Source organism: Uloborus diversus, chromosome 9 (genome assembly GCF_026930045.1).
Source record: "Uloborus diversus isolate 005 chromosome 9, Udiv.v.3.1, whole genome shotgun sequence".
NCBI classification, from domain to species: Eukaryota; Metazoa; Arthropoda; class Arachnida; order Araneae; family Uloboridae; genus Uloborus; species Uloborus diversus.
Genome location: NC_072739.1, coordinates 63885558 through 63904144, shown reverse-complemented (window position 1 = coordinate 63904144; position 18587 = coordinate 63885558). Strand labels below are relative to the sequence as shown.

At 31.9% G+C, this 18587-nt stretch overlaps 1 protein-coding gene across 1 annotated transcript in view; it reads left to right on the top strand.

Annotated features, from left to right (window-relative positions):
* LOC129230665 (glucose transporter type 1-like) overlaps nt 1–18587 on the top strand; it is a 290489-nt gene that overhangs the window by 254528 nt on the left and 17374 nt on the right. The window contains exons 12-14 of the mRNA XM_054865080.1: nt 1602–1677; nt 12549–12676; nt 13784–14048. Of these exons, the coding sequence (XP_054721055.1) occupies nt 1602–1677; nt 12549–12676; nt 13784–14048 (469 nt within the window). The remainder of the gene's footprint in view (nt 1–1601; nt 1678–12548; nt 12677–13783; nt 14049–18587) is intronic.

Sequence of the window (18587 nt, the reverse complement as noted above, 5' to 3'; positions counted from 1 at the left end):
CTGCACGCTGGTGTTCAAGCGAACTCCTAGAAATAGTATTGCCTCGCGTTGGCGGAGGGAGACAGGGAGGGAAGAGAGAAACATTTCAGATAAGCAAAATCTGCCTGCAATTGGTTAAAAATACCCCCCCCCCTCCCCACTGATTCTGCGGCCTTTGTTGATTTCGAAAAAGAAATTGAGAATTTGCTCTCGTCGCTTCCATGTTTGGGAGCATATATTTATGCGAAAGTGCTTCTTCGACAATGAACTTTATCAAGAATCATCACAGGAGCTCTCTCTCCGACAGTTCATTGATAGACCTTCTTCTGCTGGCAACGAAAATCATCGAGGTTAGCATTCCTGCCCTTGTAAGAAAGCGGATCTGCCTCAATTTTCCAATTAAAATTTAAGCAAATTGTTTTATAATCCTCCTGTTTCATTGTTTTATAATTAATTACCTCTTATACATTAAGAATTATTATTAATTATTATTGTAAAAGAAGTAAGAAATGAGTGTTTAAATTTTTCAAACTGCGGCCCGCCAGGTGATCAGTGACCAGAATTCTGGCCCGTGGGCTCTTTGCAGTTGGACAGCCCTGACTTAGACCATGGCCCCACTAAATACGCTTACGGGCCTTGACAATTTTTGACTTTTCTGAGTTAAACCGACGCAGCTCATGCACCCACCAATCAATGTCAACGTTTCAATGTAGCTGTCAAATCAATGTTTCAAAGATTGTTTATATTTTTGCTTACTGTTATAAACTTACTGTTTTCTTTTCCATCGTCTTATAATTGGGTTGTTTCCAAAATTTTAAAACTATTTTTTCCTGAAAGACTGCTTAAAAACATAGGATTTATCATTTTTTAAATAATTTGATGAAGTTTAATATTTTTAGAAAACTATTTTAATCGGTGTGTATATTCAATTTCATACATTGGCATACATCACAAGTGATGAAATGCCATTTACTGATGCCATCATCACTGAGCGCAGTATTTTGGCATTAGATCAAGACATAAATATTTTAACTCAATGATCGTAGTTAATTTCATGTTTGCTTCAGAAAATCCTTCATTTAAAATTGTTATTATGATAGCTGTTTAATGCCAACCTTTTTTTTTTAACAATGCATAAACGTTTAGCGTGAAAATAGAGTAGCGCGCAGAAGTACATCACTTGTGACGTCATTAAGACCACGCCTTATTTCCAAAACTGGACGTAAAAGAAATATTAAATAAAGAGTAACTATTGACAAAATAACAAAATTATCTGGGTCTATGTTTTCTTTTCCTTTTTTTTTTTTTTTTTTTTTTTTTTTTGCGTATTCTATCAATTTTAGTGACCAAAAGTAGTACATTTGACCGAAGGAAACTACCCCATTACTGAATGTTAACAGATTTGGACTTTTAAAACTGAAATAAAAATTTATTTATTATTTTTCCTTTAAATATTTGAGGGGGAAAAAAGTTTCGGTTTTCGGGTCTTCCGGATTTCGGGATTCCCAATTCGGGGTCTCATTCTTTTTCTTGCTTATTTTATTCTCAATGTATTTTCCGTTAAAGTAACGAGCTATGTAAATTCATCCTTTTAACTTCCATTTATATGCATTTTTTTCTAGTTCCTGTATGAGTGGGTGACATATTTAAGTGTTGTTAGTACTTTGTTCTTTGTTGTTTTCTTCGCAATCGGTCCAGGTGAGTAAAAGTATATGCTTATTTACTTTAAAAAAAAAAACTAATTTTGATTTCATTATTAGCTGGTTGTGTAAAATTTAGATTAAGAGTTCGTATGTAACTGTTCTATATTTCCTTACTCTGTCCGAAGAATATTTCGTGAAGTTAACTTTTAGTTACGAGCATTTTTCATTTTGTAATTCCTTCATAATTGCTTTAATTTGGTAATACAATTCATAGTATCATTATTTATTCTCATTTAGCTTAACTGAATATGTTTTTAAAATATTGCAAAATTGATAAGTACGGTTGAAAAAGAAATATTAAAAAAATGAAGTACCTCTTGTTGCTCGTAATTGTCATGGATTTGCTTGCGTGTACTCATTAAATAAAGTTGATATTCGTATGTTTTTAGGTTTATGAATGTACGATGTATATTTTACACAATACATTATCGAAGATGCAGTTCAAAACAAGGAAAGCATACAACTGAGAAAAAAAAATTATTGCAAATTTTTAATGAAAGCTACAAAATATGTAGTGAATACACGCAAAAATTAATTTAAATTGATTTAAAACTAAAACAAAAAGTTTTTAAATGTATTTAAGATCATTTAATTGAAATGTACATGAATATTTAACAAAAATATTCTTAATCCTTTCCGGCTGCTACGCTTAGGTTTTAAGGGTTATTGTCTGCCTTGTATTTTACTAAAACTCTGTGAGCTCATTTAACCGTCAAAATGTTGATCTCTGCTTATTTCAATAATTGTGTCTACCCTTAATAATAAATAAATAAAAAAAAACAGCGTTTGCGTTATAGTTACGATATAGTACAGAACGTAATAATACCATGCTAAACCTTTTTTTTTTTTTTTTTCGTGTGTGGCTTTAACTGGCGGCAAACATATTCCGTCCTTAATGGAACTATTAGTGGGAATCTATCGGAAATTGATTCATGGAAAACATTTCATCTGTTTCTTGATAGTTCAATAACAATGTAAGGACCTTATAGTAAAATAATTATTTTAGTTTTAAAATATGTTTCTTTTTCATTTGATAAAAACGATGAAGTCGCTTAAAATTATACCATGTGTGTAACTGGTATAATTTTAAGTGACTAGTAAGATTATTGGTTCTGGACATGGCTGTCTGTGATCCATAACCTATTTGGACAGCAGGGAACCATGTTCTGTGCAATACCTTTTTTCCAAGGATAATTTTAACGACAGCTAATTGGCGCTGAGTTACTAGATCTATAACTGTATGAAGATATTAAAATGAACAAAAACAAGTTGGTCAATGGAACATTTGAATAAATGATTTTCAATCTGCGATCGATCGATTAGATCTAAAACTATCAACTGAGTATGATTAGAAGATTTATAAAATTGGCATTTAGATGACTTTACAATTTCAGAAAAAGTATAGGCCCTGTTATTTGATTAGAAATAGTGCAGAATAGTTTAGTGGTTAGAAATATTATTAATTATATCAACAACAGTTAAATTTCAGGACGAATAACTTTCATGGATCAACAATTATTCAGTATCAGATTAACAAAATGGTAATCCAAGTCTAATTGGGTTTTTGAACATTGTGTTCCATTAGTTTTATGAACACATGCCATTTGAATTTTTACATAAAATCAGCAACTTAAATAAGCTGATTGAATTTGGTTATAATACAATGCTCTAACTTTGAAAATTTCTCCCGTTCTACGTACCAAATCGCAGTTGCTCAAGAGTTTTAAGGACAACAAATACTTTTTCTGCCACGTTTACGAATCTAAAAACTTGATTGGTTTCAAATAAAGATTAATTTTTATCACTAAAGCGTATTAAAATATAGATCATACTCTGGATCTTTATAAAGCTAAGCAAATTGATAATCTGTTATTCCTTCTCCATCGTACATATCTTCGTATTCGGATTCTGCGAAAACCATAAAAAAGATAACTTATGCTCGAAAACTAAATTTTCCAAATGTTCCCTTAAGTTTAAAAAATAAAAAATTAACTTGCACACGAATATCGTACGATTTGCCGCTTTAAAATACTTAAGAATAGGGAATCTTTGTAATCAAGAAATAAGCAAATGCAATTATTTCTTTTACTTGGGCTATTTCCTTAAATATAATATTTTATACTAATTCAATAGTCTTTTTTTTTTTTCAAAAAATGAATATTCATTCAAAACAATTATCTTCAAGAACCTGCACTCTTAGTTATAATCTGTAATGCAAAATGATTATTACTTACTGTACATGGTATAGTATTAATATGTCTAGTATAACAAAGACATAATAATGTTGTAAAAGAATTTTATGGGTTTTTACAAACTGACGATGAAAATGCTTTAATATTTTTTGTCTTCCCCTCGTGCATCAGAAGTTCTTTCATGTTGTACCGATAGATCAACCACTATAACGATTGCTCTATCGGTTCAAGACAGAAGTTTTGTTTATTTATTTTTGTTATTTTTTTAATCGATACAGACCAGTTAAACCAGTTATAAACGAATTTATGTCTATGAAGCAACAGATTTTATTTTCACAAGAATACTAAAATTTCAAATTACTTTTCTCGAAATCGTTCAAACTATGTTCGTACTAAGCGAGTAGCATAGCAAATATTCTTTTTATGAGGTATTCTTAATGTGTTTACAACAAGATTCGAGCATTCCTTTCAAAGTGCATTTCGTTGAAATGCTCCCATTATTTACTACAGAGAAATCTATTGGTACTAATATTAGAAGATTCCGTGCTGTTGTGCCGTGGTCTGAGTGTAGTAACTCCAAACGTTTCGACCGCATCTGCGGCGGTCATCTTCAGTGGCAGCGTGGACGAAGCTTCCAGGGAAGCGACATCTTAGCAACTGAGTTGCTAAGAAGTCATCTAAGTTGCTAAGAAGTCTCTTCCCGGGAAGTTTCGCCCTCGCTGCCACTGAAGATGACTGCCACAGATACGGTCGAAACGTTTGGAGTTACTACAATCAGACCATGGCACAACAGTCCGGAATCTTTTAATATTTTTGACACCGACCGTGAAAGCCTTCACTCTTATGTTAAATCTGTTGGTGTTTATGATAGAAACATAAAATATGTATTAGTATCTTTATGCTACATTTAATGTTTTATGCCATGTGAAGTGAAATTTTAAGTGGTATATATTTTTCCATTCCTGTTTTCGCTTACGTCTCAAGGACATGGGCATATCTCAGGCATGTACAGCTCTCTTTTTTTTATTTTTTATATTTCATATCCTTTCATTTACTCTCATTTCGCTTTTGCCATCATCATTTCATATTTTTTTTTATCGTGTTCATTCCACGAACTAACAGAGATTCTCTTTTACTCGCTGGAGGTCCGCTAAGCACTAAATTGACGAAATTTACCCTATCGTTCCTCCACCAAAACTAGCACTTCGCAAAGCTGTAGTAGAAAAGCAAGTTTGGCATTAACATTGTTTATTTATCAAAGCTTATAATAACACGTAACTTTTGAACAGAATGGATTTAAACTTCCATAGTATATGCCATAAGAAACAAATCGTTTCACTTTTAATCGTTTCTTTTAAAAACAGATATTAAATACGCGATAATTGTTCAATCCATTTGTACAAATAAGACATTTTTACGCACGTACAGGGTGTCCATAATTGCATAATTCTGTACCTCAGAACCGGACTAACTTAAGTCCAAACATTTGCGATTTTCCGTTTATTAGTGAATTATACGTATAATCCTATCCCTCCCCCCCCCTCTGCATCGAGCTATGTGAACATAAAAATTAAAAAAAAAATACTTTGTAATAATTTATCAGTGTTAAAAGAGCGCGGTCCAATCGTTTGTATGCACCAAGCAAGCTTTTTTTTTTTTTTTTTTTTTTTTTTTTTTTTTTTTTTTTTTTTTTTTTTTTTTTTTTTTTTTTTTGCTCCACTTGTTACGATTATGGGACTTACGTTAGTCTGGCTCTGAGGTACAGAATTAAATGACCCTTCTTTAAAGTTGTCTAGCAACGAATCTATTGCTCATAAATTCACGAAGTTCTGTGTACAACATAATGAAAAGATGAGAATTTGTTTAAGCGAATACAAAAAAAAAGGTCCAACATTTTGCCACATGAGGGCTCAATTTTTGAGTTACGTATTTATTATACATATACGATGGTTTCTAAATAAATCTTATATCAAAACGTGTTCAACATGACGACTTTCATTTTCGTTTACCTTCTGGGGTCTTGGGATAGCAAGTTCCACAGTTTACCGCAGTATGCTCTGGGAAATGTTACGATCATGCCATGTTGGGCTGTATTTAAGGTCGGGTAAAGTTCTTGGATTATCGCGATTTGCGAGATGTTTCAAATGCCTCGAGAGCTAAACGTCACATGGAGCGAGGTTTGTTGATCAAAATGTAATGTAGTTCGTTAAAAACTTCCTCTGGCGGCAATTTTTTTTTTACATTTGCTCAAACAAATTCTCATCCCTTTATAATTTCGTACACAAAATTTTGTTAATTTCTGAGCAATAGTTTCACCGCTTAACAACTTTAAAGTAGGGTCATTTAATTATGGAAAACCTGTATTTGCGCTTTATTCCCGAAATTTTAATCCTAGGCATTTAATTTTGATATATTCGAATGTTAGGAATCGTTACGTATGAATAGTACGAAGTATCAACTTCCCAAAAAAAGAAAATTATTTTATTACTTGGAAAATAATGATTTGTGCTTGTTTCGGGCCCGCAACGCATGCAAATCATTATTTTTCAGCACAAGAAAACATTCTAGATAGTCGATACTTCAAATCGTCGCTAAAAATACGAATTGGCGTATCTCTCTTTTAAGCATTTTGTAGAAAACGGATTTAAAGATTTCCAGTTTACTGCATCGCTGGAGAAACGCCACCATTGTGAGGGACTGTAACTTTTTTACTAATTTGTTGTAGAGATACATCCTTTGGTCATATTATAAAATCGACTTTGGACATTTCAGTGGTTGTCGTAACTCATTTTTCGATTTTTTTGAGATACGCCCATTCGTCTTTTTAGCAACGATATTATGATACATAACGGTTCCTGACACTCGAATATATCCCAATTAAATGCCTAAGTTTAAAATTTCAGGAATAAAGCGCAAATATATGCATAAAAATGTCTCAGTAGGGAACATGGAGAAAGCATAGTATTAAATATTACGATAGAAAATAAATAAAGGTGCCATTAATTATTTTCATCAGAAGAAAAATTTTTTTAAAATTACAGAATTCATAAAACAAACCAACCCGTCCAAATAGTCATTCAATTTCCTATGTCAATAAGCAGTCACAAAAAAATAAAGTTAGATACAGAATCTGACATTAAGAAATGAAAATGTAGCTTGAATTTCTCCCGTCAGCGAAATTGTTAAATTCTTTCGTAATTTTCCGTTAAAGGTATGTCACTTGGTTTGGCCAACTATTTACCTTTCTACCATGGAGCGAACAGAAAAATTGCTTCTAGCCATCAGTCACTATAAAATCTTCAATAATAAATCCCATATATTTTACAGTAGAAACCCACATAGGTGGAGAGGTTACCACAACAAATACTGTAAATTTCACCATAGAATTTACAGTAGGATACGCTAAAAATCATTAATGTTACTGTAAAATTCACGGTAAATTTTTTTAAAAATATATAGTAAAATGTTACAGTAAAATAGCCTTTTACGGTAAAAAGTACAGTAAAATCTCCGTCTCATTTTTTGTTTTTGTACCGTAAGATTTTACAGTAACATTTTATTTTTACGGTAATAATTACTGACAACATGGATGCCAGTAACAATTACCGTAAATTTTCCGGAAAATTTTTAACAGTGTAAGCGATATCTACAGGTACATATGACAATCCTGGAATTTAGAAATTGAAGCTCGCAATATGTATTGAAAAATTGAACGTCGCCAACTACAGAACGTTTTGTTTGCAAAAACGATGTTATACGAATTAAAATCGTAAAAAAATAAAAAATGCGACAAGTGACGTACCTTTAACGAAAACGTTCCAATATTTTTTAACTGTTCCAAAAAAACGCAGAAAAATAATAAAATTAAAAGATTGTTTCAACCTCACTCTTTTATATAGTTTTCCTTAAGCAAATCCACCTCTTAAATAAGGATTAATGCTTGCTCCAAATTTCCCCATGGGACTTAGATATCCTGCAAAAGTCTTTTGATATAATCTGAGTAAATCAGGGGAGTGCACGGGGGGGGGGGTGAAAGAAGGAACACCTGTTGGCCCGAGCCTGGAGGGGGGGCCTGTGATTTTTTTAATGAATTTTGAAATATATGTAGGCGTAAACAATATGGAGGGGGGCGGAAAATTCATTTGTGACCGGCCCCAAAATTTCTATGCGCGCCCCTAGGATTCCCTTAAAAATTAGATCTTTTGAACAGGATTGTTTTATCCAATCTATTCCCTCAAAAATTAGATCTTTTGAACAACATTGTTTTGATCCAATCGGAGTATCACTTAAAAATTATTTGGAGGAGGAAGTGAAAACGAATAGGCATACAGAAATACGTTTAAACGTGTTCGCCATCGCAAAAGCTTATTTTCAACTTTTTAAATCTTTATTTAAATTAATTTTTGTCATCTTGTTTTTAATAAACTTTCTTTAATGCCTTTCTTTTATTATTATTACTTTATTTTTATTATCACAAAAAAAATAGGAAAAAAAATAAGAAAATGTCCTACAAAAGTTTTTAAAAATTTGAGACTTTAAAGCAATATTCTAACTTTTACATTGAATGTATGTAACTTCGACATTTTATTTTGTCATCTAAATATTAAACATTGTTGTTTAACATCAAATACAATGTCGTTTCAGTGATTCATCTTCATTTTTAGTACAATGATTCTGAACAATTTAGTTTTCCTACTTTGCGTCGAAAAGTATCCTACCCGATAAAGAGATTAAAATCATTTTCAGAGTTTCAAAAGTATTCAAATTTTGGTAAATTTAAATATTTTGTCCTTGTAAAATAATAATCAACTCAAATCTAGTCTGCTCTTGTGAAAAATGACGATTTGTAAGAAATGAATTCTGTAGTTGTTTTTTTTCTCCTACAACATAAAAGAGAATCTCTCATTTGGGGACATATTATTTGTCGCTTTCGCACTGTTGCACGAATTTCAATTTCTGTGCATGCTTTTGTGTACATCTACTCACTTCTTAACTATTTTTTCCTCCCTTTTGTCGTAATGTATCCTACTTTAAAGAGTACAAAATTCTTGAGCACTTTTTCTCTGTCCCAGAGGGAGTTTCTTACGTTTTCCTTCACTCTAAAAAAAACTACCATGTGGATTTCTTTAGCTAAGAATTTCGTTCATGTCAAAATAACTAGATGGCAGCACCATACTTTGAAATAATGGAGTCTTATGAATTGTGTTGAGAAAAATGATTTCACTAGTAGGACAGTAATTCGGTACATTAATACGAAAAAAAGTTGCTTTAAAAAATAACTCTTTACTTCGGTTAAATTTGCACAGGGACAAATTTAACCGGACATAAAACATTGTTTTATTTTTTTCCCTCCTAACGTTCAACTAGAGCCCTCACTTCTTTTGAACTTTGAAAAGCAGGCCCGGAACTGTAAATTTTGGGCCCCACTGCAACAAAATTTGTTGAGCCCCTCCCCAGAGGTCATCAATGTATGTTTTAAACATTAATAACTCTTAGTGCTAATTTTTTTCTGTTTTTAAATTTATTCTGCCGTTGGGCCCCCTTAAGGACGTGGGGCCCCCTCACTGCGGGTACGCAGATCTGGCCCGGCAGTCTTGTAGTGTCGCAAAAGTTTTTTGAGAAATTGAAACTTAAGTCACGAGAAAATACAGTAAGACAAATAAGGTAGATACTTGACTTCTGTACAAATTTCTTGTCTGTTGATGCGGCGCTCTTTGCGATAGCTCTGCGCAGACCACAAACCCGTCATTCCGAAATTTTCCAGAGTTCGGGGGGGGGGGGGAGAGCTATATTCTCCTTACATTTCACAAAAAAAAGCCAAATACTTGATAACATTGTACAGTCAACTAGTAATTCGAAGCCTTCAAATTTAACTATTCCTTCATCTCTAAATTTTCATTGGGTCCCAAACTCTTGAGATGTCATCTGAAGTTCCCGTAGCTCAAACTACTAATTAATTAATTTTCTATCTTGAAAGTCCTGGCTGCCCATCCCCATCCCTCAACGCAATTGGTGCACCCCCTTAAATGCTGCGGAGCACCCCCAAGCCCAAGAACGAGACCCCTCTCCCAAAAGAAAAAAATCCCTTTAAACTGCAGTGGCTCAGTCTAAACAACCCTTCAAAACATAAATACTTCAGAAATAGAAAATTATCTTTTTCCCCCTATAAAACTGCTTTAATTAATTATGTTTACCAAGGGGGCTAAAAACTAGTGAAGTAGATGAATTTCGATTGGTTTTCATTTCGTGTTTATCATTTTTGAATTCCTAATCGCGTATATACAATTAAATGTTTAAAAAATAGTTGCCTTTATCTTTTCACCAGTAACTAATAACTGTTATAAAGAAACGTAACGATCATGGCGATTGGCGAATCGCGCAACGGTCGAACTTCTTCCCTGTCGTTTTCTACCAGTCACGGAAAGGAAATCGCAATAGATTCATCAATTTGACACTAAATTCGTCTCGTGACCAAGTTGAAAACGATAGCTAGGTTAATTTGACGCGCACGATAATCGGGCTTAACGCCTACTTTTATAGCCTGTTCTAGTTGTTATAAAAGGTAAATGTCACTAAGTATATTTTGTCCTTTATGTGCTTAATTAGTTTATTGACAATTTCAAATAATATTTTGCCAGTTAACTCTGAATCTGAACCGCACAAAAGAAATCCTGCTGCCATCTTGTTGTTGGTAAATAAAATAATAGTTTCAAGGACTTAAAGAAAGAATTCCATTCAGCTTTGATTACAAACTAAAATTATACAACACGAATAATTTTATGAACATTGAAGGCTCGTTCGTCAGTATATAAAGGGTTAATGCTGGTTTCTGGGAATGGGGGGGGGGGAATTAAATTTGGACTTTCCTCTAACAGTCTGCAAATTTTCCTTTCTTTATTTAATTTTATTTTGCATCTGTACATGTACTAAGTGAAGGGAATCTGTTATTTTTTACCCGCTTAAATTTTAACCATGCGCCGTTGCTGAAATCCTTTGTAATGTCTTCTGTAAAAAGTAATACACCAAATTATCTTCGTCTGCTAAAAAATTTATTCATAAGCTATAACCATCTTTTTGTATCTTCATGTGTTAATGTTTCATCCCTTTTCTTTTCCATTTTTGTCACTAAATGTAATCATTTCCAGAAGTTTTCTATCTGTGTTATTTATTCTCTCTAATGTAACTTTATTTAATGTATTAACAAACATCAGAACAAAATAAAACATTATAAAATACTTTAAACTGAAAGTTGCTGAGTAAAATCTTTATGCTTTTTACTCTGTAATAACAGTAAATTTCAGTGTACTTCTATTTCGGTATTAGACATTTTGAAGCGTATCTAGTTTAACAATTTTAAAGTCATTAATTTTGGTTCATCTATGTGGTTTATGACTTTTATCCATAAACATTTAAAAGAATAAATTTTTTTCTTGATTTGTTTATTCGTTTTCTAATTAAGATGCGTAAACAAATTTTAAAGTAACATTTTATTTTTCATTCTTTCAAAGTTTTTTCCTTATTTAAATTCGTAAACCAATTCAAAAGTGAATTTTTTTTATTTTTTGATTACTTTAAAATTGTTATTTTCTAATTAAGATTTTGAAAAAAAGTTCGAAAAGGTTTATTACTTATTTATACGTTGCTCTTACTTCGGTAATAAAAATAAATTTTTTTTTTTCCTTCTTTTTTCGAACATGCTGTTTACTTGCTTTAGAAAAACACTTAGAATGACAATTTTAACTGTGTTATTAACATGTTTATCTAAATACACTAGCGACAGAAATATATTTTTTATTTTGGTTTTAATACATAAAGGTTTATAAAAAGTCTTTTTTAGTGCTTTTTTTTTTTTCATTGCTCAAAATAACGGACAATTCTCTTTCATTTTCAAATTCAAAAAATTGCAATTGAACTATTCATAGTAAATTGTTTTATTTGAAACACAACAACAATCAATTTTTAAAAAGAAAAAGCGAAGTATAAACATGCCAGAGGCCAAGGAAACGTTGCTCCCTCTAGTTACTTTAGAGCCTAGTGGTACTCTTTAAGTGAATGGCATTTTAATTATCTCTCTTTAACTATTTTTCAAAAATATTTTAAAATCCTATCATTTTCAAGTGTTTATTTATACAAATACATTTCAACAAATACATTTTATCCATATCTCTTTAAAATAAATAAATAAATAAATAAAAATAAAAACAATGTTCGCTCTAAAAATCCTATCACTATGTAAATGCTCATTAATTCTCTTTAAAAAAAATCTCTTAAAAAAAAAAAAAAGACAAAATACTCTCTCAAAAAACCCTTGCACAAATGTTCATTAATACTTTTAAAAACGATTCCATTTTATTCATACCTCTTTTTTAAAGAAGACAAAATGTTCTCTCGTAAAAATGTTCTCTCGTTCTCTCTCCTCTCCCTATTGTTCTCATTAGGTTAGCTTTCATTAATGCTCTTAAAAACAAATGCATTTTATCCATATTCTTTTTTAGAAAAAGGCAAAATAATTTCTCGTAAAATCCTATCACTCTCATAACGTAAGTGTTCATCAACACCCTTCAAAATTAAATCTCATCTTTGTATCTCTTTATCAGAGGAAAAACAAAATAAACAAAATATTCTCTAATATCATCATTGATTGTTTAAGTGTTAATTTTACTTTCTTTTGCAGGCTCAATCCCGTGGATGATCACGGCAGAGTTGTTTTCCCACGGTCCTCGGCCAGCGGCCATGAGTATAGCTGTTTTTGTCAATTGGTCTGCCAATTTCTTAGTCGGTTTAGTCTTTCCACAAATGCAGGTGAGTATCAGTTCTTAATCGGGAAGCTTGCTATCCAACTTGTGCTGTTTTGTGAAAGCGTTTATTATACCAACGCTCCTTTATTATACCCGTAATAACAAATGCCTATCGTTTTCTCGTTTTTAACATAGAGCAAAAACGAACTCTAAGATGTCAGGTTAATGCTGCGATCTATCGGAGATATTACAGGTTAATTGCGGAGAATTTAGAAAATAACCGATTAATACTTTAATGTGAATTATTGGGATCCATCGCCATCGCTGGATCGCCGCTCTATCTATTTGGAGTATTACCAAGGAAGTTGTATTACCATATATGGCAAGTAGGTTGTCCCAAAAAATGAAAGTCGATATTTTAAGTCGATTTTTTAAGTTAATGAAAGTCGATACACCCTCTTATATTATTTAGCTGGAAAAAAAAAACTTTTTTAAAAGCTCGAAATTTTATGTTGATAAAACGCTGCCCCTATAGCCCCACATGCACCACAAAAATATTTATCCAAATTTTAAAATATTTAGGTGTCCAGCAGGAGGCCTAAAATTTATAATTTTCTTCAAACAATCGAGATTTTTTCTATATATATTTTTTTAATGTAAGGTAAATATTGAGAAATTATCAAGAGTGAAAAATCTCAACCGAGTAAAGTAGTTGATTAAAGCTAAATAAAAAAATTTCCTCTCCTGCAATATTTAAGTCTCCCACATAGTACTCATCTCAAAGATGTGAATTTTTTCAAAAAAAATTTTTTTTCGATTCGGTTTAGTACACAATGCTAATTCATACATTCGGACGCAAGTCGCCACGAGTTGCTGTTGCTGATGTACAAATTATATGAAACGTTTTTCACAATTGTTTTGACATAAAAGGAAAAATATAAGAAAGTGTGCGACTTGAAACATCGATTTCTTTTGGTGAAGGGGGGAGGGGGATTACACCCTAATGGCTAGTTCCCTTTTTGAAGCCATGCGATAGTAAAGGAGGCTTTGATTATACTTACTCATGTTCTGCTGTCAGTTTAATTGATTAGGACAAGCTTTTTAACATTTTAACCGTTGCCAAAAATAAAAATGACAAATAGTAATTTAACTTTCGTTCTCTCCCGAGCAGCGGTCGTTCGAGAATTACTCCTTCTTACCGTTCACCGTTCTGCTGGCCATCTTCTGGACCTTCACCTACAGGAAAGTGCCGGAGACCAAGAACCGGACCTTCGAGGAAATCGCTGCCTTATTCCGGAGGGACGAAGTGGTCAACGTCAACGGGCTCACCGCCGTAGTGCCGCCGCGGAAGCCGCCCGCAGCCGCCGCGCCGCCACCTCCGCCGCTGCACCAGTCCGCAGAGCTGGTGGTGGCCGAAGAGAAGAACCTCGAGACTTGTAAGACGACGGACTTCTAAAACATCCCATGCATGCTCCCCGACACTTGCCCCCTTGCATGACGATCGAGTTTCGGAGCCAGGAAAGCACTTGCATGTTATGTTTGTCACAAGGTTGCCTTCAGATGGAACTCGTACACGTTCTGTATACAAGGGTGCCCTCCTCTCCCCGCCGGAACCCCTCTTTAAACACCGCAAAAAATCCTCAATAGTAAAATTTCCTTAAAACAAAGATAAATGCCCCTAAAATCAAGCCCTAAAAAACTTAATGGCGCAGTTTGCGCCATGATCCCTCTCCCTAGTTTGGCACCCTTGCTGTATATAAAGTACAGCATTCAGTATGCAAGTGATTAATTTTTAATAAAAAATTTCTTAACAAGAGATAAGAGAGGAACTTATTTTTAAAAAAAAATAATTTTCAACTCATCTTTATCTAAACGAAAAATGATCATACATGCTTTGCGAAAATATGAGCTACAAAAAATTATAATTATAAAGCACGAATTGCCAAGAAAAATTCTTCAAATAGGAATTTGAAGGTTTCAGTTGAGATTTTCATGAGTGCCCAAAAAAGGGACCCATTTGGTGTATTTTGGGTACTTTACACTGATAAGGGGCTGCACTGTAGCCTTGAAACAGGTATTTTCAGTATTTTCTTGACAACTTTGTTTTTCGATTTTCCCGAACTCTCATCTGTTTCTCAACTGCATTAATAAAACGGTAATTTCAGTTAGAGACAACTCCCTCCCCCCAAACTAATTTTTCACTGACCCATGCTAGTATTTTAAACTTATTTTTCCAGCCCTTGAATTTTCTGTTTCGGAAATAACGCTTCAAAACGTTTTTCCCGTTTCCCAAAAATCAGAAAATAATTGAGGCATGTTTTTTTTTCCTCTCATTCAATGAACTTTTTACAGACTTATAGTTTATCCAGGCATTTAATTAATTAAAAATGTTGTTCAGAATACAGACAAAGTAATAAATACAAATGCAGGAAAAAAAAAACGGATTTCGCCACGTTTTAGCATATAGAATGAAATTCTCATTTTTCTCATTCATATATTTATATTTCATATTTTTTGAAGTCTTTATGAATAATTAAAAATCACTTGGAGCTCATCCTAGGCAGTTTTCTACTTAGTAATAAAACTTGTATTTCATTTTCAATAAATTTGCTTTTTGCATGCATTTTATTTTACACATTTTGGCAGAAACGAATTTCATGCTTTCGGTGGTATTAATTGCATGTCCATACATTTTTTTCATTTATTCATTTTTATCCATTGTGAAAACTCTTATTTATTTTTTTTATCATGTAATATGTAATAGAAAGAAAATGTTTTTTTTTTTTTAATTTGCTATTATTAACAATTGCATGACAATCTTTGTTTTTTCAAGAATGTTTTGCATGGCTGTGGATGTTAAATTTAGTTTCTGTTGATAAGTGAATTTTATTTTGTCTATTTTGAGCTATCAAAATGTTTTCTGGAGAATTTTATGATTATCATTACTGTGTTGTAAATATTTTTTGTAACTGTCCAATTTTTTCTTTATCAGTCGATGATATGGTTTTAAGAATGTTTTTGAATAGTAATTCAAAACCATGGCTGCTGTTCTGCAATTATTAAAGATCTTAATAGTACTAGACACATCTCTGTAAAATACGTTAAATATTTTTCATTTGATTTACATAATTTTATGCTTGTACAAGGAATCTTAGATAATCCTTTCCTTGTTATATTTTTCGATTAAAAAGTCTATATTCAAGAAGTAAAACATTTTAATTTTATCCACATTATTATTTTTTTTTTAATACTCAAAAACCTGAATAATTCATAAAAGTATTGAAAAAATAAAGGAAATTAAGATTTGTACATAAAATACATTACATTGCTTCATCTTTCCTGATAAATTATATTCATCAAAATGCCATTAATTTTATCTTTCTCTAAAAGTTGTTTTTTTTTTACTTATTTTTTATTTTTATTTATTTTTGCGTGTAATTTCGAAGCATAAGAATATTTAACAAAATTTGTTAACAGACATATAAATAACAGTAAACCCAACAATACCTTTTAAATTTTTAAAATGCAAAAATCAACAGTTTGAAACTTTTTAAATTTTAAATTACAAAGTACATAGTTGCCTCTAAGTTTATATTGAGTAGATATTATTTTCTACTTTGCGTTCTCTGAAATAAATATTATCATGTGAATCCAAATCATTAATTATTGTAATTTATTAGATTAATTAAAACTCAGTAATATTTAGGTAAAATATGAAGATGTTAATTAGTCTCAAATTAACGTTGAGATTTAATTTGAAAGGAAAATATTTTTTCAATTCTTCGAAATCGTCTTCCCTAATGCTGCAGATTAATTGAGGAAATTGTTTATTATTTATGAGTAAATTAGTTTTGTCAGGTATTAACAAAAGGATTGCTTGAAAATTGTTACCAAATGTTTGCTAATTGCATTGTTTTAATTTTATTTTGTTTCCTTTGTGTTTATTTAAATATGCATTCAATAAACTTTATTTTTTTTTAATTTTGTTCTTGTTTCTTGACTTTTTCTGTTTACTCAAAGAAAAAAAAATTTTAATCGATTTTTTTTTTACTTTTATTGTTTTTCAATTATTTCTCTTTTTTTATAATTTATTTTATTTTATAAGCTGTTGCATATTTGTTTTCAATGTGAAATTTGAAACGATTAGATTCAAAATATTTACAGAGGAAAAAAAATTATGTGTAACGAATAATATGGAATGACCATAAAAAAACTTTTTTAGTACATTAAAACTAATGATCGAAAATTGGGCCCGTTTGGGAAAATATAAACATTAGCAACAAATTAAGGGCTCAGCGCAAATGCAAAAAATATTATAGCTTAGAGAAAAACTTATTAATAACTAAATAAATATTCAAGTAGCTAAAAAAAATCTCTTTGGCGAAATGAAAAAAGAGTAATTCCTTCGGGAAAAATTCCCATGTAACCGAGAAAAAAAGACTTAGAACTCGGGAATAAAATCGAAATGATAGCAGAAATAATTCTAATGATCAAAAAATGGATCAAGATGACGAGAACAAAAATCCTAATAGCAATGTTCCTGTTTTCTACTTTGACCCTAGGAAAAAAAATCTTAACCATTAAATATTAAAATTGAGAGTGGCTTGTACTGATTAATAGACAGTAATCGGCCACTTTTTAATTATTATAATCGTACAATTATTACCTATTAATGAACTGAAAAAATATTTTTTAATTAAAATTACTTTTACCAAGTACGCCATTCTCGCTGCCGTGCCCGCATTCGATCCAAAATTTACAAATTATCGTGGACTTATATTTTTTAGAGAAAAATTGCAAATGGGAAAATACAGACAGGAGGAATACAAAATGAAACTGAAACATAAAAGGGGGGGGGCAGATTTTTAAAAAACTAACTTTTAGGAACTTGAAACTAAAAAGGGACCTTTAGCGGAAAAAAGAACCAATTGGGGGGTTTAAATGATCGACTGTGTTTGTAATCCAAATAATTAAGAATTAAGTCTGAGTGAGGAGTTTGTTTTCAATAGTTAGAGATTAAATCCAAGTGACAAAATGAACCGTCTTTATGACTAAGGGGTACTTTCCGTTAAAGGTACGTTGGTTTGACGACCAGTTTACTTTTTACCTTGGCAACAATTGAAAATTTTCTTAAAGCGTTTGGCGATGTCTACAATAGGGTGGGCCAAAAAAATCGAAATTCTACAGAGCCGTAAGTGTGGAAAATTTTTGACTCCCTAACACTAATTAAAGCTCAAAATTTCGTGACTCTGAGTTAATGTCTTCTGCTCTGGCAAGCGACTTGAATTTTTGAAATTTTTAAAGATCAAACAAAGAGAAAATTTGCAAAATGTTTTGAATTCCGCAAAACTTCAAGCTTTAGTGCGGTAACTTTGAACCTTCCTAACACAAACTACTTTGAGTTAATTATTTCTGCTCTGGCAAAAGGCCTGAATTTTGATAATTCTGCATAAAATTCGTTAAATGCAAGTGACAATTACAAAGTAGCTGCATACCTAATACGCTGCAATTCTTCGAATTTTTAATCACATCAACGACATCAGACCACCCCTTGAACCAGGTCCCTCATTTAAGAGGATAGAGGATCAATTCCCCCCCCCCTACTTTATAATACTTATGTTTTTACATATAAGTGGGCGTGGTTTTGTGATTTTCCAATAAAATTTCATGGAGTTTACACCCTTTATCCCCCTCGCCTCAGAAAATTTTGAACTCGTCTTGAACTGAAACAGGCTCTATTTCGTTGTTTATACGGTGAAATGATGAGGAAGTCAAGTGGTTTAAATCCATCTTAGAAATTGATGCATATTTGAAAATATTTTCTATTTACTGCATTAAAAGCTGGAATCATTCGCCAAATAGAGCAAAATCTTCGCAAACCTCTCCAGTGGGCTATTTATCTTTTACATTTTAACTAACTCCCATTTGCGGTATCTCTTCTAGTTTGTTGATGGTACAACATCAGACCCAAAAAC